Below are 25,400 nucleotides of genomic sequence, written 5' to 3' on the forward strand. Positions count from 1 at the left end.
TGTATGATCAAATCAAGATCCCTAAATTTTTCGTGACAAACATGTCTGTCTTTCTGGAAAAGGATCTAATGAAGTTTATTCATCATGAACATTACAAGATCTGTTATTCTATTATTCATCAGTATATTTTGTGATTATTCATTTTATATACATTAATGTAGACCTTGATATGTTGTATTACTCTTGGTTGAAACCATACGAGTTATCAAGTATTGAATACTGATTTACATCAATCACCTTGCCATTGGATAATTTTTGACATGTGACTTGGAATGAATATCGGAACATTCAGTATGCTGCTTATTTATTTAATCCCCGTTCGGATGAAGTCCATATCCTATAAATGGTTTCAATTTGATCTCAATGACTTCATCAGCATCATATTGATATGTCAGATCACAAAATTCTGGACGGGGACTGTGTCATTGACAATGACTCTGCAAATATTGATCAAAATTTTTGGTAAATTTTCTACAAAATTTGAAAAGAATTTTCACTTTTCAATTTGGTAGTAGAATGAGGTGTGATTTTATAGACAGTTCCATTGCAACAGGATCATGAAAATGTTTGAGGGTAATTACTGGTAGTTTAACTTGTATTCAAATATACAATGTATCTATGGTCTCATTAATATATTTCTATTTCGCCATAATAAAATGACTTAATATTGAAATCAGGGCAAATGTGTAGTTTTTCTCTTTTTTTTGATTTGTTTTATCCTATACATACGATGCAGTATGTCATTAGTCATTCATTGTGAATGATTCAATAATAATTTTTTTTTTTTTTTTAGCAAAGCGGTAGAGGTACACCTGATAGTTCGGCATCTTCAGGAGCTCTGACAACACCAGAAAGTAGAACTCTTATAAAGCGTATGTTAATTAAGTGTGCAGATATCTCTAACCCAGCAAGACCATTGAAACTATGTGTGGAGTGGGCTAACAGAATAGCACAAGAGTACTGTAACCAGGTTGGTATCATATTGTCAACTATAAGTTAAACAATTCATTTAATGTCTTCTTATACCTAATTTTAGGAATGCAACACTACATAAAATACTGTAGAATACTTTATTTTTGCTTGGAATTAATTTTCGCTATTTTCGCTGAAGGAATGTTTCAGTGAAAATAAAATCCAGCGAATAAACCTTTTTTCCTATATTTTACATTAAACCCATCAAAAATCAGTGAAAATAAATTCTATACAAAACACCCAAAAAGTCTTTTCAGCGAAAATAAATTCCAGCGAAAATAAAGTATTTCACAGATTATACGATAACGATATGCTAGATTTCTATATATGGTGATATGAGATACTCTGAATGCATGAAACAATAAACAGAAGATGAGACTGAGAATATGTTTGTGTGAAATCATTAAAACATTGTATACCACTTTATTAGCTCCGCTTTTGACAAAGTCGACACAGCGGAGCTGTTCATATTATTGATTGTCCGTCGCCGTCCTCCATCGTCGTCAACTTTACAATTTCAACTTCTTCTTCGAAACCACAAGTCAGAATGTTTTCAAATTTGATATGCAAGTACCTTGGATGGTTTTTTCTCAGATTTGTTCATTTCATGTCAAAATTTCTATTTTTGGTGAATATTTTTGTAATTTTTGGTAAAAAGTGATATTTTCGACTTCTTGTTAAAAACCTGATTAACCTGTTAAAAAAGTCTGATTGCTTTGATACTGTACATATTGTTCATTTTCTAATAATATCTTCAGTTCTTTAATTGAAATGTGCCTTGCTAACAGCTGAGCTATCTCAGCCCAAACTCAATGGTTTTCTTGATTTCAAAAGATATTAATGCAAATTCATTAAGGCAATCAATACTGTAATTTGATTGTTTGCAAATTTATTTTACGTTTATAAATTGACTTGCATCATTTTTTATTTCAGACAGATGATGAGAAGCAGCGGGGATTACCGGTGGTGATGCCAGTGTTTGACCGTAATACGCTGAATGTGTCAAAGTCACAAGTTTCATTTATCGATTATTTTGTTGTGGACATGTTTGATGCATGGGATTGTAAGTATTTATACAAACTTAGGGGGTTATATTTGATGTATGAACTATGATGAATTTATGCAAACTTAGGGGGTTAGTTTGTTATTTATGCTGTAAAATGTCTCAAAAGTTCTCAACCTATCAACAGGTGGGACATTCTTTAATCTCATCTTGGAGCCTCAAACAGAAAGTTCTCAACCTATCAACAGCTGGGACACCCTTTAGTCTCATCTTGAAGCCTCAAACAGAAAGTTCTCAACCTATCAACAGCTGGGACACCCTTTAGTTTCATCTTGAAGCCTCAAACAGAAAGTTCTCAACCTATCAACAGGTGGGACACCCTTTAGTCTCATCTTGGAGCCTCAAACAGAAAGTTCTTAATCTAACAACAGATGGGACACCCTTTAGTCTCATCTTGGAGCCTCAAACAGAAAGTTCTCAACCTATCAACAGCTGGGACACCCTTTAGTCTCATCTTGGAGCCTCAAACAGAAAGTTCTCAACCTATCAACAGGTGGGACACATTTTAGTCTCATCTTGGAGCCTCAAACAGAAAGTTCTCAACCTATCAACAGGTGGAACACCCTTTAGTCTCATCTTGAAGCCTCAAACAGAAAGTTCTCAACCTATCAACAGGTGGGACACCCTTTAGTCTCATCTTGGAGCCTCAAACAGAAAGTTCTCAACCTATCAACAGCTGGGACACCCTTTAGTCTCATCTTGAAGCCTCAAACAGAAAGTTCTCAACCTATCAACAGGTGGGACACCCTTTAGTCTCATCTTGGAGCCTCAAACAGAAAGTTCTCAACCTATCAACAGCTGGGACACCCTTTAGTCTCATCTTGGAGCCTCAAACAGAAAGTTCTTAACCTATCAACAGGTGGGACATTCTTTAGTCTCATCTTGGAGCCTCAAACAGAAAGTTCTCAACCTATCAACAGGTGGGACACCCTTTAGTCTCATCTTGGAGCCTCAAACAGAAAGTTCTCAACCTATCAACAGGTGGGACATATTTTAGTCTCATCTTGAAGCCTCAAACAGAAAGTTCTCAACCTATCAACAGGTGGGACACCCTTTAGTCTCAAACAGAAAGTTCTTAATCTAACAACAGATGGGACACCCTTTAGTCTCATCTTGGAGCCTCAAACAGAAAGTTCTCAACCTATCAACAGGTGGGACACCCTTTAGTCTCATCTTGGAGCCTCAAACAGAAAGTTCTCAACCTATCAACAGGTGGGACACCCTTTAGTCTCATCTTGGAGCCTCAAACAGAAAGTTCTCAACCTATCAACAGGTGGGACACCCTTTAGTCTCATCTTGGAGCCTCAAACAGAAAGTTCTCAACCTATCAACAGGTGGGACACCCTTTAGTCTCATCTTGGAGCCTCAAACAGAAAGTTCTCAACCTATCAACAGATGGGACACCCTTTAGTCTCATCTTGGAGCCTCAAACAGAAAGTTCTCAACCTATCAACAGGTGGGACACCCTTTAGTCTCATCTTGGAGCCTCAAACAGAAAGTTCTCAACCTATCAACAGGTGGGACACCCTTTAGTCTCAAACAGAAAGTTCTTAATCTAACAACAGATGGGACACCCTTTAGTCTCATCTTGGAGCCTCAAACAGAAAGTTCTCAACCTATCAACAGATGGGACACCCTTTAGTCTCATCTTGGAGCCTCAAACAGAAAGTTCTTAATCTAACAACAGATGGGACACCCTTTAGTCTCATCTTGGAGCCTCAAACAGAAAGTTCTCAACCTATCAACAGGTGGGACACCCTTTAGTCTCATCTTGGAGCCTCAAACAGAAAGTTCTCAACCTATCAACAGGTGGGACACCCTTTAGTCTCATCTTGGAGCCTCAAACAGAAAGTTCTCAACCTATCAACAGGTGGGACACCCTTTAGTCTCATCTTGGAGCCTCAAACAGAAAGTTCTCAAACTATCAACAGGTGGGACACCCTTTAGTCTCAAACAGAAAGTTCTTAATCTAACAACAGAAGGGACACCCTTTAGTCTCATCTTGGAGCCTCAAACAGAAAGTTCTCAACCTATCAACAGATGGGACACCCTTTAGTCTCATCTTGGAGCCTCAAACAGAAAGTTCTCAACCTATCAACAGGTGGGACACCCTTTAGTCTCATCTTGAAGCCTCAAACAGAAAGTTCTCAACCTATCAACAGGTGGGACACCCTTTAGTCTCATCTTGGAGCCTCAAACAGAAAGTTCTCAACCTATCAACAGGTGGGACACCCTTTAGTCTCATCTTGGAGCCTCAAACAGAAAGTTCTCAACCTATCAACAGCTGGGACACCCTTTAGTCTCATCTTGGAGCCTCAAACAAAGTTCTCAACCTATCAACAGCTGGGACACCCTTTAGTCTCATCTTGGAGCCTCAAACAGAAAGTTCTCAACCTATCAACAGCTGGGACACCCTTTAGTCTCATCTTGGAGCCTCAAACAAAGTTCTCAACCTATCAACAGGTGGGACACCCTTTAGTCTCATCTTGGAGCCTCAAACAGAAAGTTCTCAACCTATCAACAGGTGGGACACCCTTTAGTCTCAAACAGAAAGTTCTTAATCTAACAACAGATGGGACACCCTTTAGTCTCATCTTGGAGCCTCAAACAGAAAGTTCTCAACCTATCAACAGATGGGACACCCTTTAGTCTCATCTTGGAGCCTCAAACAGAAAGTTCTCAACCTATCAACAGGTGGGACACCCTTTAGTCTCATCTTGGAGCCTCAAACTAAGTTCTCAACCTATCAACAGGTGGGACACCCTTTAGTCTCATCTTGGAGCCTCAAACAGAAAGTTCTTAATCTAACAACAGATGGGACACCCTTTAGTCTCATCTTGAAGCCTCAAACAAAGTTCTCAACCTATCAACAGGTGGGACATTCTTTAATCTCATCTTGGAGCCTCAAACAGAAAGTTCTCAACCTATCAACAGGTGGGACACCCTTTAGCCTAATCTTGGATTCATAAAACAGCGCCTTCAACCTATCAACGGGTGGGACAACTTGAGTTGCAAGGCACACTCAAGGCAAAATTTATGATAAATGTGGAACTTTCAAATACAGTACTTGCAATATTGATCAACAGTTATTATTTGCAAAAACTTGATAGATCAAATGTTTATTTTTTATAGCTTTTGCAGACTGCTCAGTTGTGACCACTCATCTGCAGAACAACTATAAATACTGGAAACAGGAGGAAGAAAAAGAAAAAGAGAAAGATAAAAAAGAAAAACAAGGGAAAGAAAAGAAATAATAAAAAAAAAATAATCGTTCTTTTGGTGTTTTGTAAATAAGGATTTAGAAATGTTTGTAAAGTTTTTGCAGTCCACCCTGTACATACCTACCAATTAATGATATCACCCACAATTACCTCAAAAATAATGTAACTGAAGTTTAAATTTACCTCTACCTTCAGTTATGGTGTTTATAAACAACTTAGAAAGTATATTGACTAAACAAAACATTCTTTTTAAGTAGATAATACAAATGTTTAAAAAATGCCCAGAATGTTTTTTTAATGTATTTTAAATTTTCATTTAAAAGGAAAAAAAAATTGTTTTTTCGTAAAACTAAAAATGCAAGAAACGCATTCTTGTATGCGGAATTTTGTTTCTATTAAACCAAACTAAATTTATCATATGTGTAAAATAAATGGCAATTCAACAAATAAAAACATTAACCACATATTTTGTCTATTTCAGGTTGTCATGGCAGCAGCTGTCATGACAACCTGATGTAGTGTCAACAAACAATATATTTTACATGCGTTGTGTACATCGCTATAAGTCACATATTGAACAGGATGCGGCATGACAACCATCACTTTTTAAAGTTTATTTTTGTCCTCTTCATCCGTGTGTCAATTTGTTTTTCGGATTTAATGAAATTTTGACTGATAGAACTTAAAGTCTTTTCACCAACCAATTCCCTGATTTGTATCTGAAGATATTATTATTATTTTTACTAATGTGCATCATTTTGTTGAATTTACTTTACTTACTTACCCCTTTTGTGTTTCAAATATCAATTCACCTAAATTCAATACAGGGACTTGAACAGAATTGACTGAACATTCTGGGTTTTCTTAAAACAATAAAGAGATCTTATATACAGAACTAATTTGAAATATTTTGTCAATATTCATTTTATGTTGTTGTGTACTTCTACCTTGAAAATGATCATCATCATCATCATCATCATCCGACTTTACCTCATTTTCATGTCCACTAAGTAATGCATGTAAATGATCTGTATATTCTGAGCCCAGAACTTAAAGCTATCATATAAACTCATTTTTTTTGTGTTTTTTTTAATTGGATATATAAATTTTGAAAATTGTATAAAAAAATAAGACAAAAAATGCATCAAACCTAAAAGAAATATCACATTTCTTGGTGCTTTTCTGTTTTTAGGAAGTTTCTTATTTTCAATTTGTCATAAACAATTCTTAAATATTTGAGACTTTTGAAATCAAGGCTGGCCTGGGCTGGTCCAGTCTGATTAGTCTGAACTGAATTGTGGACTGGACTGGATTTGACTGGACTGGATTTGACTGGACTGGACTGAACAGAACAGGTCAGGTCTTGTTGATCTAAACCAAATTAAGCTGAGTTGGGCTAAACTGAACCAGAGTTCTCCTGGTCTAGTTGGACACGTCAGTTAGAAAACAAATTAAGTGCACTGTTCTACAATGATTTTTGTACTGTAAACCCTTCAAAATCTTCACTACAATTTTTGTGATTTCAAGATTGTACTTGATTCGTGAAGACCCCAGAGACATCCTTCATAATTTGTCTTTCACATAATAAATGCAGTTGATACAGTATACAGTATTTATGTCTATGCCTCTTAGTGTTACCAGGGGCATTGATGCAATACAAATGATTCTATTAAGTTATGCCAAAAATCTACTGATCAACTGTACCTGTAAAATATTTCAAGAAGAAAAATAATCACATTTTTAATATTTTTATTTACTTCCCTGATTATTATTTTACTTAATAAATTATGGATATAATCTATATATATATATTTACACAATTATTATAGACTTGCCTTGCAATTAATTTGCATATCGATACAACAGACATTTGTCAATTTTGCTGGTGCGAAATTATGAATTGCCATATTTATTTGATTTTGTGTTATTTGTTTTATTCTATGTACATGTAACATAAAATTTATATTAGTAGTATTTTCTAAAAATTATGGGAAGCATAATTTTATGTAATATTTTTTATCTTGATAATAATAATGATATATCTATAAATCACTGATATATCTGGTCTATGTTGTATGAAACTAATAACAAATCATTTCCAATATTTTCAGATATTTAATTTCATGCCCACATGAGAAAAGTGACACATTTCAATTCATTTTATATAGATTGTAAAATAAGCCAAAAACTGCAACCCATTGATGTAAACGCATGGCTCTGCACAATGCATAACGCGAAATATAATTTGAATGGCCCGCCCATCATTTACTGTGCATACACACATCAGCAGACGACTGATAACGTATAACAAACACTATTGTCTGTCTTGACACGAACAGTTTGGATTTTCACTACGATTTCAAGAAACCTATGATTGAAAATTTGCATAACTGTTTAAACAAGGCTTCTCATCATAGATAAGACAATATATCAATTAGATAATATATTGATTACATAATATATTGATTAGATAATACTAGATTATGCTTAAATCTTGTGCAAATTGTAAACAAATGTCAAAACCATATTTTACAAATCCTCCTGAATGTATTCAAGAGCAAAATACTGTGTTAATGCATTCTGGTTATTGAAAAGAGTACTCTGACTGGATGTGTGCAATTTGCATACTTAAATCTCTATCTTTCATTTCATTACACTCAATGCCGTGGTTGCTGAATTCCAAAACCAACTTTTGTCACCTTGTACCTAAAATTGAACCTAATATAAGTTCAGGCAGGAAATACTGTAGAATACTTTATTTTCGCTTAGAATTAATTTTCGCAATTTTCGTTGTAGGAATGATTCAGTTAAAATAAAAACCAGCGAATATACCTTTTTTTCCTATATTTTACATTCAACTTGTTAAAAATCAGTGAAAATAAATTCCACACAAAGCACCAAAAATGTCTTTTCAGCGAAAATTAATTCCAGCTAAAATAAAGTATTTTACAGTAATACAAATCTAACTAAAGAGGTTAATAGGCGACAGTCGTCGCGCCCCGTCCTCCTCGATATGGGACTCAGCGACGTATACAATGCGTGTAAAATACATTGTTTATTTACATGAAATTCAAACACGCTCTGCGCGACGACCACTGCGCTTTAAGGTTTTGTTCCTTAAAGGGCCATATGCTGCAGTTTTTAGCATTAGCATTCATTTTTATTTTATACTCCCTAGGTTGCTGTTTATGAATTTGAGAGTTATAAACAATCATTTCTATCATAGTTAAATGTAAAATTGCATCTCCATTTTGCAAAGTTGTGAAGTACCATCCCCTGATCAACGTATACACCATCACGTGGATGGTGTATATGGATGAGATTAAATTATGGATGAGAAATGAAAACCCAACTGCATAATATGAATACTGTAGAATACTTTATTTTCGCTTGGAATTTATTTTCGCTGAAGGGAAGATTCCGTGACAAAAAAATCCAGCGAATAAACTTTTTTCCTATATTTCTCATCAAAAATCAGTGAAAATAAATTCCATACAAAACTCCCCAAAAGCCTTTTCAGCGAAAATTAATTCCAGCGAAAATAAAGTATTCCACTGTATAAGCAGGTCTCCTACATTAAGCTGGATTTGTAAACATTCGACACTCACCACTTATGTTTGTCTTATGTCCTTATGTTTGTCTAAAGAACAATACCCTCCAGTAAGGCCAGGATATGTACTTTTAGAATATCATATCTTTACGTTAGCTAAAACAGTATTTCATGTTTTTTATTTTGTTCTGAGAGCGATGTTTTACATATTTTCAAAGTGGGGATGCAACTTTAAGTAGATTCTATTTATTAAATTAAACCCAATGAATAACTAATATATTTATAATAATATCGCCAACCCAATGAATGTACAAGCAAGGATTTATAGGGGCAAGAAATTTTCATAACACAATGGTGATATGCAACAAATATCTCCCACTAATAATCTTGCACACAGTGTTGTTAGCAATGAAGGTCTCATTCCGCAATCCAAAACTCTATAAAAGGTTTGGTTAGGTAAACAGAAATAAGCATCATTATCATCGTATTGGAAAATCGCACATCATACATACATTAAAATCTGCATTAGAAGCTGTATCCTTGATAGAAGCTGCATCAATTCTTCCTGAACAATTAAGAACCAAAATTTTACCATTTCTCGTATGTGCAGGTGCTGTAATAGAAGCTGCCTTCTCTCTGTTGCATTGTAACATTTTAATATAAGTCGTGGTTTCTAATGCAGATTTGACAGTACTACCTGGTACATGAATAAGCAAGGACACTAATCAGATCTTTCACAGACTGACTATGTTGCAGTAGAATTACTAGGAAATTTAGTTCTCTCAATTTGCGCAAGGTATTCCTTGCATATCACACCACTATATACCCTATGAATCTATGCTACATATCAGTCATGTATAAATATGGCACATATTTTAGTCTTTCATTTATATATTTTGACAAACCCATTTTTCATATTATCATTATTATGGAAATGTTTAATTTCAAATATTGTCCTTGAAATATAGAAAGAAATGTATGAGATTACCAGATTAATGACATTACTCTGGGTAATGCAGGAATTGAATACCCCTGCCCAGCTTGCCATTACACTCTGTATATGAACTATTTGTAATGCACGTTGTGAGAGTTGCCCTTTCCAACTCCCATATTTTTAGCCATCCATGTGTTATTCCCAGCATGCCTTACTTGCAAAATGATGCAATTGTTGTCCTGACAACCACAACTTCCTGATTGTACATGCAGGAAGCATCTGCCATTCTCACTGATCTAACACCAGTTACACATTTTGTAAAACAAGTGCATAGATTTTTTTTTTCAATATATCATGCATCTGTTTTATATTGTAACTTTGTATTGCTTTGTTAATTGTACATTTTGTAGTAAATATTGTTTTAACTGATTTTTTGATTATGTACGAACAGTTATGAAGCCATTTACGAGTAACCATCCCCTTGATGCATTGTAATTTGCATATCAGAAACCATTAACCAAATATGGTATTGCTTATACTAATTTGATACTTTGTATTCTTTTCAATTTGCATACCGGGATTTATTAACCAAAATTTGGCAATCAGACAAGCCTTTTAGATGCATTCTAATTTGTATATCAGAAACAAATTCGCCATAAATAGGTATAGATGCTAATTATATTAAATGTACATTTCAGAAATGCTATAAAGCTGGATACTCCACCATTCCACACAAAACCACATTCCTCAACAAACATTCAATGTATTGATCTGTCTGCAACAAAATATTCCACTTATCATAGAAATGTGCCAATATTCTGTAATCTTTTAAAGAAAGACAACTTTTAAATAAAGTGTTGTATTATTTCCTTCAGCTTGAATTGTACCTGAAATCTTGTATTTAAAGTGAAAATTACTGAAATTTGTTCAGGTATTAGTTCAATTCTTTGCTTTTCAGCTCAAAATTTGCCAACAAACACTTTTTTTAATGAAAGTTACAATACCTTGTAGGATTTTTCTTTTGTAAACTTGTGTCAAATTTCAGATTATAATGCGTATTACTGTATATTCGTAAAAAATAAAGTGAAAAAATCTTTTATTCTAATGTAAAGTCTAATTATATTAATATAGTGGCATTTATTATGGTTATTTAACCTTCTATGAGTAATAAAAGTATTAATTTTAAGATATTATTGTTTTTGTTTTTTTTTAAATTAGGTTGTTTGGTTTTATTCTGTTTTTTACCTTGCCCGTACCATCAAAGATGGAAGGGAAAGGTATATTAAGGGAAAAATTGTCCGGCGTTGTCGTTGTTGTTGTTGTCGTCGTCGTCGTTAATAATTGTTATTGTGTGCATAATAACTTCACTAATTCTATTCCAAACTTTATCAAACTTGGTCACCTTATTCATCAGTATAAAGTCTTCCCTGAGTTTGAACAACAGATGTCCTGTATGAAAATATCATGCAAAAATTGAGAAAATCTGATAAAATATTTTGACTGTTTCTACTTGACTGATCACTGGTGATACACATCAAAGGTCACTGATCTCAGTGGAAATATGCATTGTTGTATGTGTTCAATGAAACAAATGATTTATCTTGTAATAATATCCTTGGTAATGTATCTCAGAATCCCATACTGGGTTTCAAAACCAACTCATGGAGAGATTGCACAGTCTGATACACATTTGCAAACCTACCAATAAAATCTTTACAGAAAACAAGATGTCAGAAAATCAATATAAGCACTCCTATGAACTGGATGCCTAACTTTGATCAAGATCTGAAGCTAATAGAAAATCTGTTTAGTTCAAAGTTATCAAATCAAAAACAATACATAAAAAATACATTAAAAGCAAAACATTTCATCCACATTTTAAAAAGAAAATTATTCTAAAATATATGTATTCTGTATTTGACAAACAGTTCATTCGACAAATGAAAACTCACAGGAATATGTTTCAGCTATTGGAACAGAATGATAGAGTTTTTATAATACTAGTTAAAAAAACGCACTTCCAAAGATTGCAGTGTTTGAAGATGTAGATTCTCAGGAGGCAACAGTACTGTTGACTTCTCCCTCCACTGGACACCAACTAACTATTTAAGTTGATTTGCATACAAAGCAGTGCTTGCAACATGATAGCTATTCATAAAGGGTGTTTTTTTTTACTTTTCATATAATACAGTAGTCACACAATGAAGCAGTTCATATTTGTACAAAATACTTCGACTAAAGCCAGCTAAAATTTCCTGTTATCTTGCATGTTTTATGAATCTATTCACATCTAAATGCAGCACTTTTTTTTTGCAATGAGACATTTGTTTTTATACTAAAATATCTGAATTACTTTGAATAAAGCTGGAAATTGTGTCCCTTAAAATAATTAAACAAATAAGGCACCAATGTTTTTGTAAGATATTTACATCTTTTAAGGACATTCGGTAGACTGATTCCCCACTGTTGGTTCAACCCCAAAACTTGTTTGTATTCAAAATTAATTATGACAATGCATATTTATATTGAATCAAACTATGATAAAGGGAATTATATTATATAACAAAGGGCAAGGTCACTAGAGTTCAACTATGTTTTTTAAAAGTGGGTTGTGCTTATATAGAATTGCATAGAACCATTCGCGAGGTTGGTCACAATATGACCCATCATCACTGAGTCGCAGATTTTTCTTTGCCTCCGTCATTGGCGTCTTCTTCTTTGCCTCTGTCATTGGCGTCTTCTTCTTTACCTCTGTCATTGGCATCTTCTTCTTTACCTCTGTCATTGGCATCTTCGCTTTCTTTCGTTCCTCGTCATTGCATTGGTGAAATGGTGTTAGTAAATAGAATATTGACTTTAAAAGATTTAAAAGAAAGTTGCACAAAGTTATGACTATATTTTTCCGACGAAGTCTTGACAGACAATTATCACCCATTATATCTGAAACGTCAACAACATAGTATACAGATAAGATGTTATCATTTAAACCATCCGATCGATAAACATGCAAATATCCACAAAATTGCAGTTGCGGATATTTGTGTCAGCTTTTAAAACACTAATTTGAGCAGTGTCTTTCCGAAATTTAGATCTTTTGAAAAGCTGGGATGTCGTATCAAGGTCTAAAATAACTGTTTCATTATTTTTTAAAAAATCAAGAAACAAAATAAAAATTTCCCTTCTTGCCACCTTAACTATCATGTGTATAAAAGCAAATATTGCAGTTTTTTTTTTTCTTTTTTTTTGTATGCATCTACATCTATTAGATTTAGGGTTTAAGGGTTTAAATTTCGCTGATTTACCCTTTCAGGCATATTCAGTAGATTTTAAATTCACGGTTTTATCATTTAGATAATGTGTTCTATGCTAAATTTTACATATTCACTGGGTTTTAATTTAGCGCATTTTCCAGTCAGCAAAATAAACCAAATTAAAACCCAGTGAATAATTAACCCCTTTACAGTATCAAGAATCATTGGATTGCAAAGAAACTTGGTTCATACATTTGTAGGTACATGTACTCTAGGACAAACCACATTTTATATTAGTTGCATAATAAAAAGAATAGCTATATCAGCCACTGCTTATTTTACAGACTAATTCTAATTTAGTTCAGAATTGATGACCATTCACTCATCTGCATAGTGATTGCATCCTTAGAAATACAAATTCTAACAGTTGACAGAAATAACATTTTTGCAAAACATTCAATAAATAAAATACAATGTAATAAGTATGAATAAGCAAATTTTTAATTTCAAACAAGTTATGAAAATATTCCCTGGTCTGTTTATTTGTGTTAAGTATATGAATAGTTTTAAGCTTTGCCGTTTTAACTACACATGTTTATAAACTGAAACAAAATAAAATGTGGTGTGAATGAAACAATACAAAAAAATATGGTGCAATATACCCCAAGCAAATTTAAAGAATTTTTGATTAGTTTTCAAGGAGAGTACGTTTTTCATGGACTTCATTTAACACTAGTAACCCTCACATTATTTGTACATTAAAATCCAACTGTGTTCATTGGTTATAAATCCCAGTACCCACGATTGTGAGTCTTTCCCGCAATTATGAACGATTTACATTGAACACAGATCTCAGGAAATTAATCATTCACATATATATATTTTTTTGAGATGTGCAAGCAATATTGTCACTACAGTTGGTACAGATCTTTGTTATGTAGTGTATTAATAATGAAACTATTGTGTTAGGTGAAAAAACACACCGACTGTTGTGGTGATTCATCCACACGTACAGTTACATAATAATTGTTGTTCAATCGTTGTTTGAAATTTATAAAATGTTTATTTTATATGAAAAATGCTCACATTATACTGATACTAAATATGCTATACTTGCTACCAGTGTTCAATAGATCAGTTGTGTAAATAATATTGCGTGAAGGAGAAGAAAACATAAACACACTTGTGTATTCATTATTTTATGAAATGTAAATTATAATAATCATACTTTGTACAGTAAAATTGTATAGAGGATTTGTAGCTCTGAAAAGTTTGAACATGCCCGCCTGCTAAAAGATGACCAGCATCACAATTCCTAATCTGTAGGAGATGCCACTATACACTCATGGCACTGCACTGCACTGCATCACTTTCATCACTGCATCATCTCTGTGGTAATATACCAGATATACACTGCATCACATACTTCCCATTCTCTATGGCAATAGACCAGCTATACACTGCATCACATAGTTCCCATTCTCTATGGTAATAGACCAGCTATACACTGCATCACATAGTTCCCATTCTCTGTGGTAATATACCAGATATACACTGCATCACATAGTTCCCATTCTCTCTGGCAATATACCAGCTATACACTGCATCACATAGTTCCCATTCTCTATGGTAATAGACCAGCTATACACTGCATCACATAGTTCCCATTCTCTGTGGTAATATACCAGATATACACTGCATCACATAGTTCCCATTCTCTGTGGCAATATACCAGCTATACACTGCATCACATAGTTCCCATTCTCTGTGGTAATATACCAGATATACACTGCATCACATAGTTCCCATTCTCTGTGGCAATAGACCAGCTATACACTGCATCACATAGTTCCCATTCTCTATGGCAATAGACCAGCTATACACTGCATCACATAGTTCCCATTCTCTGTGGTAATATACCAGATATACACTGCATCACATAGTTCCCATTCTCTCTGGCAATAGACCAGCTATCCATTGCATCACTTAGTTTCCATTCTCTATGACAATAGACCAGCTATACACTGCATCACATAGTTCACATTCTCTATGGTAATAGACCAGCTATACACTGCATCACATAGTTCCCTTTCTCTATGGCAATAGACCAGCTATACACTGCATCACATAGTTCCCATTCTCTATGGTAATAGACCAGGTATACACTGCATCACATAGTTCCCATTCTCTGTGGTAATATACCAGATATACACTGCATCACATAGTTCCCATTCTCTCTGGCAATAGACCAGCTATACACTGCATCACATAGTTCCCATTCTCTATGGTAATAGACCAGCTATACACTGCATCACATAGTTTCCATTCTCTATGGCAATACACCAGATATACACTGCATCACATAGTTCCCATTCTCTATGGTAATAGACCAGCTATACACTGCATCACATAGTTTCCATTCTCTCTGGCAATAGACCAGCTATACACTGCATCACATAGTTCCCATTCTCTATGGTAATAGACCAGCTATACACTGCATCACATAGTTTCCATTCTCTATGGCAATACACCAGATATACACTGCATCACATAGTTCCCATTCTCTGTGGCAATATACCAGCTATACACTGCATCACATAGTTCCCATTCTCTGTGGTAATATACCAGATATACACTGCATCACATAGTTCCCATTCTCTGTGGCAATAGACCAGCTATACACTGCATCACATAGTTCCCATTCTCTATGGCAATAGACCAGCTATACACTGCATCACATAGTTCCCATTCTCTATGGTAATAGACCAGCTATACACTGCATAACATAGTTCCCATTCTCTGTGGTAATATACCAGATATACACTGCATCACATAGTTCCCATTCTCTCTGGCAATAGACCAGCTATACACTGCATCACATAGTTCCCATTCTCTATGGTAATAGACCAGCTATACACTGCATCACATAGTTCCCATTCTCTGTGGTAATATATCAGATATACACTGCATCACATAGTTCCCATTCTCTGTGGCAATATACCAGCTATACACTGCATCACATAGTTCCCATTCTCTGTGGTAATATACCAGATATACACTGCATCACATAGTTCCCATTCTCTGTGGCAATAGACCAGCTATACACTGCATCACATAGTTCCCATTCTCTATGGCAATAGACCAGCTATACACTGCATCACATAGTTCCCATTCTCTATGGTAATAGACCAGCTATACACTGCATCACATAGTTCCCATTCTCTGTGGTAATATACCAGATATACACTGCATCACATAGTTCCCATTCTCTGTGGCAATATACCAGCTATACACTGCATCACATAGTTCCCATTCTCTGTGGTAATATACCAGATATACACTGCATCACATAGTTCCCATTCTCTGTGGCAATAGACCAGCTATACACTGCATCACATAGTTCCCATTCTCTATGGCAATAGACCAGATATACACTGCATCACATAGTTCCCATTCTCTGTGGCAATAGACCAGATATACACTGCATCACATAGTTCCCATTCTCTGTGGTAATAGACCAGATATACACTGCATCACTTAGTTCCCATTCTCTATGACAATAGACCAGATATACACTGCATCACATAGTTCCCATTCTCTATGACAATAGACCAGATATACACTGCATCACATAGTTCCCATTCTCTGTGGCAATAGACCAGCTATACACTGCATCACATATTTCCCATTCTCTATAGCAATAGACCAGCTATACACTGCATCACATAGTTCCCATTCTCTGTGGCAATAGACCAGATATACACTGCATCACATAGTTCCTATTCTCTATGGTAATAGACCAGCTATACACTGCATCACAAAGTTCCCATTCTCTGTGGCAATAGACCACCTATACACTGCATCACATAGTTCCCATTCTCTGTGGCAATAGACCAGCTACACACTGCATCACATAGTTCCCATTCTCTAAGGCAATAGACCAGATATACACTGCATCACATAGTTCCCATTCTCTATGGCAATAGACCAGATATACACTGCATCACATAGTTCCCATTCTCTATGGCATTAGACCAGCTATACACTGCATCACATAGTTCCCATTCTCTGTGGCAATAGACCAGCTATACACTGCATCACATATCTCTATGACAATAGACCAGCTATACACTGCATCACATAGTTCCCATTCTCTATGACAATAGACCAGCTTAACACTGCATCACATAGTTCCCACTCTCTATGGCAATAGACCAGCTACACACTGCGTCACATAGTTCCCATTCTCTATGATAATAGACCAGATATACACTGCATCACATAGTTCCTATTCTCTATGACAATAGACCAGCTACACACTGCGTCACATAGTTCTCATTCTCTATGGCAATAGACCAGATATACACTGCATCACATAGTTCCTATTCTCTATGACAATAGAGCAGCTATACACTGCATCACATAGTTCCCACTCTCTATGGCAATAGACCAGCTACACACTGTATCACATAGTTCCCATTCTCTATGGCAATAGACCAGATATACACTGCATCACATAGTTCCTATTCTCTATGACAATAGACCAGCTAGACACTGCATCACATAGTTCCCACTCTCTATGGCAATAGACCAGCTATCCATTGCATCACACAGTTACCAATTTCTATGGCAATAGACCAGCTATACACTACATCACACAGTTACCATTCTCTATGGCAATAAACCAGCTATACACTGCATCACATAGTTTCCATTCTCTATGGCAATAGACCAGCTATCCATTGCATCACATAGTTACCAATCTCTATGGCAATAGACCAGCTATACATTGCATCACATAGTTACCAATCTCTATGGTAACAGACCAGCTATACACTGCATCACATAGTTACCATTCTCTATGGCAATAGACCAGCTATACACTGCATCACATAGTTCCCATTCTCTATGGCAACAGACCAGCTATCCATTGCATCACATAGTTCCTATTCTCTATGGCAATAGACCAGCTATACACTGCATCACATAGTTACCAATCTCTATGGTAATAGACCAGCTATACACTGCATCACATAGTTACCATTCTCTATGGCAATAGACCAGCTATACACTGCATCACATAGTTCCCATTCTCTATGGCATTAGACCAGCTATACACTGCATCACATAGTTCCCATTCTCTGTGGCAATAGACCAGCTATACACTGCATCACATATCTCTATGACAATAGACCAGCTATACACTGCATCACATAGTTCCCATTCTCTATGACAATAGACCAGCTTAACACTGCATCACATAGTTCCCACTCTCTATGGCAATAGACCAGCTACACACTGCGTCACATAGTTCCCATTCTCTATGATAATAGACCAGATATACACTGCATCACATAGTTCCTATTCTCTATGACAATAGACCAGCTACACACTGCGTCACATAGTTCCCATTCTCTATGGCAATAGACCAGATATACACTGCATCACATAGTTCCTATTCTCTATGACAATAGAGCAGCTAGACACTGCATCACATAGTTCCCACTCTCTATGGCAATAGACCAGCTACACACTGTATCACACAGTTACCATTCTCTATGGCAATAGACCAGCTATACACTGCATCACATAGTTTCCATTCTCTATGGCAATAGACCAGCTATCCATTGCATCACATAGTTACCAATCTCTATGGCAATAGACCAGCTATACATTGCATCACATAGTTACCAATCTCTATGGTAACAGACCAGCTATACACTGCATCACATAGTTACCATTCTCTATGGCAATAGACCAGCTATACACTGCATCACATAGTTCCCATTCTCTATGGCAACAGACCAGCTATCCATTGCATCACATAGTTCCTATTCTCTATGGCAATAGACCAGCTATACACTGCATCACATAGTTACCAATCTCTATGGTAATAGACCAGCTATACACTGCATCACATAGTTACCATTCTCTATGGCAATACACCAGATATACACTGCATCACATAGTTCCCATTCTCTATGGCAATAGACCAGCTACACATTGCATCACATAGTTTCCATTCTCTATGGCAATAAACCAGATATACACTGCATCACATAGTTCCCATTCTCTATGGCAATATACCAGCTATACACTGCATCACATAGTACCCATTCTCTATGGCAATAGACCAGATATACATTGCATCACATAGTTCCCATTCTCTATGGCAATAGACCAGCTACACATTGCATCACATAGTTTCCATTCTCTATGGCAATAGACCAGATATACACTGCATCACATAGTTCCCATTCTCTATGGCAATAGACCAGCTATACACTGCATCACATAGTACCCATTCTCTATGGCAATAGACCAGCTATACACTGCATCACATAGTTCCCATTCTCTATGGCAATATACCAGCTATACACTGCATCACATAGTTCCTATTCTCTATGGAAATAGACCAGCTATACACTGCATCACATAGTTCCCATTCTCTGTGGCAATAGACCAGCTATACACTGCATCACATAGTTCCTATTCTCTATGGCAATAGACCATCTATACACTGCATCACATAGTTTCCATTTTCTATGGCAATAGACCAGATATACACTGCATCACATAGTTCCCATTCTCTATGGCAATATACCAGCTATACACTGCATCACATAGTTCCTATTCTCTATGGCAATAGACCATCTATACACTGCATCACATAGTTTCCATTTTCTATGGTAATATACCAGATATACACTGCATCAAATAGTTCCCATTCTCTATGGCAATAGACCAGCTATACACTGCATCACATAGTTCCTATTCTCTGTGGCAATAGACCAGATATACACTGCATCAAATAGTTCCCATTCTCTATGGTAATATACCAGATATACACTGCATCAAATAGTTCCCATTCTCTATGGCAATAGACCAGCTATACACTGCATCACATAGTTCCTATTCTCTGTGGCAATAGACCAGCTATACACTGCATCACATAGTTCCTATTCTCTGTGGCAATAGACCAGCTATACACTGCATCAAATAATTCCTATTCTCTATGGCAATAGACCAGATATACACTGCATCAAATAGTTCCCATTCTCTATGGTAATATACCAGCTATACACTGCATCAAATAGTTCCCATTCTCTATGGCAATAGACCAGCTATACACTGCATCACATAGTTCCTATTCTCTGTGGCAATAGACCAGCTATACACTGCATCACATAGTTCCTATTCTCTGTGGCAATATACCAGCTATACACTGCATCACATAGTTCCCATTCTCTATGACAATAGACTAGCTATACACTGCATCACATAGTTCCTATTCTCTGTGGCAATAGACCAGCTATACACTGCATCACATAGTTCCCATTCTCTATGACAATAGACCAGATATACACTGCATCAAATAGTTCCCATTCTCTGTGGCAATATACCAGCTATACACTGCATCACATAGTTTCTATTCTCTATGGCAATAGACCAGCTATACACTGCATCAAATAGTTCCCATTCTCTATGGCAATAGACCAGCTATACACTGCATCACATAGTTCCCATTCTCTATGGCAATAGACCAGATATACACTGCATCAAATAGTTCCCATTCTTTATGGCAATATACCAGCTATACACTGAATCACATAGTTTCCATGCAGTAACTTTATATGTTATTGCATTACATTCCATCTCAACATTTGTCGGATTATGTCATTCCTTTTACTTGACTGTATTTCACCATCCTAATATGAGAAATATAAACACAGAAATTCAAGAATTACATCTACATCATAAAATTAATTATGTCATCAATTATGCATTTATTTAATTACTAATGGTAATTAATTTAATTACTGTCTTAATGTGATTATTAGACCCCACACGGACAAAGTCCGGGAGGGGGTTTGTAGTTTCGCCTTTGTCAGTCCGCCATTCCATCAGTCAGTCCAGAGTGATTTCTCAGAGATGGCTGGACTGAATTTTTGAAACTTAGGACAAAGACATAGTGGTCAATCATACATGTGCACGTAAATTTATTTTCCGATTCGATCAAATATGGCTTGACCAATTTTGTTGAGACTTGTTACAAAGACAAAGGGACCACCCATACAGTTGTTTTACTTTTTTGAAATGATCAAATATGGCCGACTGACAGCCATTTTGATTGTTAATCATGGCTTTTGTTTGTCCATTGATATTTCTCAGAGATGCCTTGATTGAATTCAATGATACTAGATACAAAGACACAGTAAGGAGGTATTTGATCAAATATGGCTGCCTGGCGGCCATTTTGAATGTCAAAATCCAGTTTTTTGGGTGTGTCCATCATCATTTCTCGGAGATGCCTGAACCGATTTTGCTGAGACTTGGTACAAAGACAGAGTGACCACTGGTACAGATGCACATTGATTTTTTTTTTCAAGGAATCAATGTTGAGCTTATTTGCATATTTAATTATTAATTTGAATTTTTGTTATTATCTTGTGAACTAATAGTTCAAATCAGAACAAACTTGGTAGAGACTTAATTTGTCAATATAAGATATATGCTATGCAATATTGAGTTTCAATTGGACAAGCTCATTTGCATATTTAATGAATTTTGAATTTTTGTTGATATCTTGTGAACTAGTCCAAATGAAACCAAACTTGGTATAGACTTACTTGATCTGTCAACATACGATATGTGCTATGCAATATTGAGTTTCAACTTAATTAATGGGTCTATTTGCATATTTAATTAATTTTTTTTAATCAATATAGCAGACTAGTGGCAGCCATTCTTTTAATAATATCTTGTGAACTAATAGTTCATGTATTTGCTATTTAATATTGACTCAATTGAATTTCCATATTCAATTGATTGTGAATTTTTGTTAAAATTGATGCAAATTTTACCAAATTTAATAGAGATGTCCTAGCTGTTAACTTTGAGTAACATACTTTTGATTTTCAACTTAATCTTCCTACCCGGTTTTATACATATACATTCAAACTTTATAATTCATAGCCAACTATAATCACATCTGACAAGTGGGGGCTGTGTCATCTTCAGATGTTTATTAATATACACATAATTATTAAGCTTAATAATTATGCAGATATTAATATGGATTTCTGTCAGAACTACACAATTGTTTTAACTTACCTTCCATAGCAGTAATAGTTGATCAGTGCCACATGACACTAAACCGTCATAACCGAAATCTACAAATGCGTTCACAGCGCCAGAATGACCATAACATTCACCAAGTAGAACCGGATGAAATACAGATACATCGCCACTTCTTCTTCGAGATCTCCCATCATGGCTGTTTGGAGCACTAAACCAGAATGGAAGGAAAACATGTACTTTTATTTGCTTTATCTTCAGAAAAATTGCATACAGAATTACCCAATTTACATAACAATAGAATATAATAATAACTGTTATTGTATTCATTGTTATGCTAATTGCTTGTATTGTTTATCCAAAATTTAACAGTTGGGAACCAATACTTTATAATGCAAAGCAGAGAACCCAGTATACACATATGTATTATAGGTCCAGTATATTTCTATTGGAGATAGAGCAAGTACGGTATTTGTTGCCATGACTGCACACTGCTGATAACTCTATAGAGTTCCAAAGATTGATTTGATGCCTATTTAAGGATGCAGTGATTTTGATGACTAGCAAGTATGGATAAACTCTGTTATGGCAATGAGCTAAAATTTGCTAATTTCCTGTTTCAACTAATTTTACTAGCATTTCATAACCAGTGAAGTGATTTTTTGTATATCCCTGTAATCACGACTGAGTAATAATCAACAATATATATTGCGGCATATTGCTTGAAATTTGCCAAGCATTGATAAAAACAAAAGAAATTGAAAGTAGCCAAGCAACTCATAAAAACAAAATACATTCTATTTATAGTACATGAGGGCTAGATTAGCCAAGCAAAGAAAAAAAACAAAAGGAATTCAATTTACAGCTCATGAGGGCTTACCAATACAAGCCCTTCATAATTCATACATACCTTGAACCCATAAACTTAGACAGAACACTTTTACTGTTCCCTGTCACCTCATCATTGATAGGCCGACTACCCCACAGTCTAATGGTACCGTCTAGAGAACATGTTGCAACAAACATTCTATAACAAATCATTAATTGATACGCATTAGTTTTCAAAACAAAAAACTATAAGATGAGGATATGTGATGAACCCTATGTTAACTAGAAAAGGGTCACGTCAATTTTATACGATCAGATATTGCACAACAAACATGTATATCTAGAAATATTAATGCAAAGGAATGAGTCCATGAAAGAACTGATGTTGGTCTTGGGCTGTTTTGTTGGTGTACTTAATAGTAAGTTATTATATGTACACGCATTTTATGTGTTTCAATATTGGGGATAAGCTTGATAGTAATATGTGAATACCGGTATATAAAAACACGTGATATTATCTTTCACCAGAATTTTAATGGTAAGAAATACTGTCAATACATTAACAATTCACAGGGTTTTAATTTCGCTGATAAGTAAAATCCGCTAAGTTAAATAACAATAAAACTTATCATCTCCTTAACAAATTTGTGAAATTTGGACACAGTGAATATGCTCAAAACATCAAAATAGAGAAATTAAAGCAAACCTAAATACGGTCTTAATTTATAGTTGTGTATATTGTAAACTGTATTCGAAATAATATTGCAGTTGTTAGTCCCCGTTCGGACGCAGTCCGAAAACGGGGACTTATGTTTTGCCCTGTGTGCGTCCGTCCGTCCGTGCGTCTGTGCGTCCGTGCGTCCGTGATCACCTGTATCTCGAACATGCATGGACCGATTAAGTTCAAACTTCACTCATACATCACACATTATATGGGACATATGCACATGCATTTTTTTCATGATCCGATTAACGATAGCCGAATAGCGGCCATTTTAAGGCCGAAAATGCATCAAAATCGCACATTTTCACCATTCCGGACCCGGATCTCAGTTATGCATGGACGGATTTTGTTCAAATTTGGTACATACATTAAACATAATAGGACCTTGATGCACGTCATTTTTTTTTTTTTGGATCGGGTTCGAAATGGCCGACTGGCGGCCATTTTGTTTTAAAGAATTCAGTTCTGGATCCGTATCTGAGACATGCTTGGATTGATCGAGTTCAAACTTCACACACACACAAGGTACATCATGTCACAAATATGTATGTGCATTTTTTTCATGATCTCATTAACGATAGCCAAATGGCGGCCACTTTAAGGCCGAAAATGCATTGAAATCGCACATTTTCACCATTCCGGACCCGGATCTCAGTTATGCATGGACGGATTTCATTCAAATTTGGTACATACATTAAACATAATAGGACCTTGATGCACGTCATTTTTTTTTTTGGATCAAGTTCGAAATAGCCGACTGGCGGCCATTTTGTTTTAAAGAATTCAGTTCAGGATCCGTATCTGAGACATGTCTGGATTGATCAAGTTCAAACTTCACACACACAAGGTACATCATGTCACAAATATGTATGTGCATTTGTTTCATGATCTCATTAACGATAGCCAAATGGGGGCCGCTTTAAGGCCGAAAATGCATTGAAATCGCACATTTTCACCATTCCGGACCCAGATCTCAGTTATGCATGGACGGATTTCATTCAAATTTGGTACATACATTAAACATAATAGGATCTTGATGCACGTCATTTTTTTTTTCGGATCAAGTTCGAAATAGCCGACTGGCGGCCATTTTGTTTTAAAGAATTCAGTTCTGGATCCGTATCCGAGACATGTCTGGATTGATCAAGTTCAAACTTCACACACATAAGGTACATCATGTCACAAATATGTATGTGCATTTGTTTCATGATCTCATTAACGATAGCCAAATGGGGGCCGCTTTAAGGCCGAAAATGCATTGAAATCGCACATTTTCACCATTCCGGACCCGTATCTCAGTTATGCATGGATGGATTTTGTTCAAATTTGGTACATACATTAAACATAATAGGACCTTGATGCACGTCTTTTTTTTTCGGATCAAGTTCGAAATGGCCGACTGGCGGCCATTTTGTTAAAGAATTCAGTTCTGGATCCGTATCCAAGACATGTCTGGATTGATCAAGTTCAAACTTCACACACACATGGTACATCATGTCACAAATAGATATGTGCATTTGTTTCATGATCTGCTTAACAATAGCGGAATGATGGCCATTTTAAGGCCGAAAATGCATCAAAATCACGTATTTTCACAATTCCAGAACCGGATCTCAGTCATGCATGGATGGATTTTGTTCAGATTTAGCACAATGTGTTGTACATATGCAGGTGCATTTCGGTCATGATCTTCTTTGAATGTATATGTCACTCAAATATGAACGGAACGGGGACGTGTCATTGACAATGACTTGTTTAATAACGAACGGACATATTTAA

General features: G+C 35.6%; 2 protein-coding genes across 3 annotated transcripts in view; one reads left to right on the forward strand and one right to left on the reverse strand.

Annotated features, from left to right (window-relative positions):
* LOC100375120 (high affinity cAMP-specific and IBMX-insensitive 3',5'-cyclic phosphodiesterase 8B) overlaps nucleotides 1-10,930 on the forward strand; it is a 75,120-nt gene extending 64,190 nt beyond the window's left edge. For both annotated transcript variants that reach the window (XM_085506967.1, XM_085506968.1), the window contains 3 exons: nucleotides 794-970; nucleotides 1,906-2,035; nucleotides 5,168-10,930. In XM_085506967.1, the coding sequence (XP_085363093.1) occupies nucleotides 794-970; nucleotides 1,906-2,035; nucleotides 5,168-5,289 (429 nt within the window). In that variant the 3' untranslated portion in view covers nucleotides 5,290-10,930. The remainder of the gene's footprint in view (nucleotides 1-793; nucleotides 971-1,905; nucleotides 2,036-5,167) is intronic.
* A 9,688-nt stretch (nucleotides 10,931-20,618) lies between these two features.
* On the reverse strand, nucleotides 20,619-23,095 carry LOC102803882 (WD repeat-containing protein 41-like). Its single transcript, XM_078007581.2, has 3 exons — nucleotides 22,980-23,095; nucleotides 22,106-22,280; nucleotides 20,619-20,700 (listed from the first exon to the last, which is right to left on the reverse strand). The coding sequence occupies exons 1-3, from the start codon at nucleotides 23,093-23,095 to the stop codon at nucleotides 20,629-20,631; spliced, it is 363 nt and encodes a 120-aa protein (XP_077863707.2). The 3' UTR covers nucleotides 20,619-20,628.
* Between the last annotated feature and the right edge of the window lie 2,305 nt (nucleotides 23,096-25,400).

Source organism: Saccoglossus kowalevskii, chromosome 13 (assembly GCF_978046115.1).
Source record: "Saccoglossus kowalevskii chromosome 13, keSacKowa6.1, whole genome shotgun sequence".
Taxonomy (NCBI): Eukaryota; Metazoa; Hemichordata; class Enteropneusta; family Harrimaniidae; genus Saccoglossus; species Saccoglossus kowalevskii.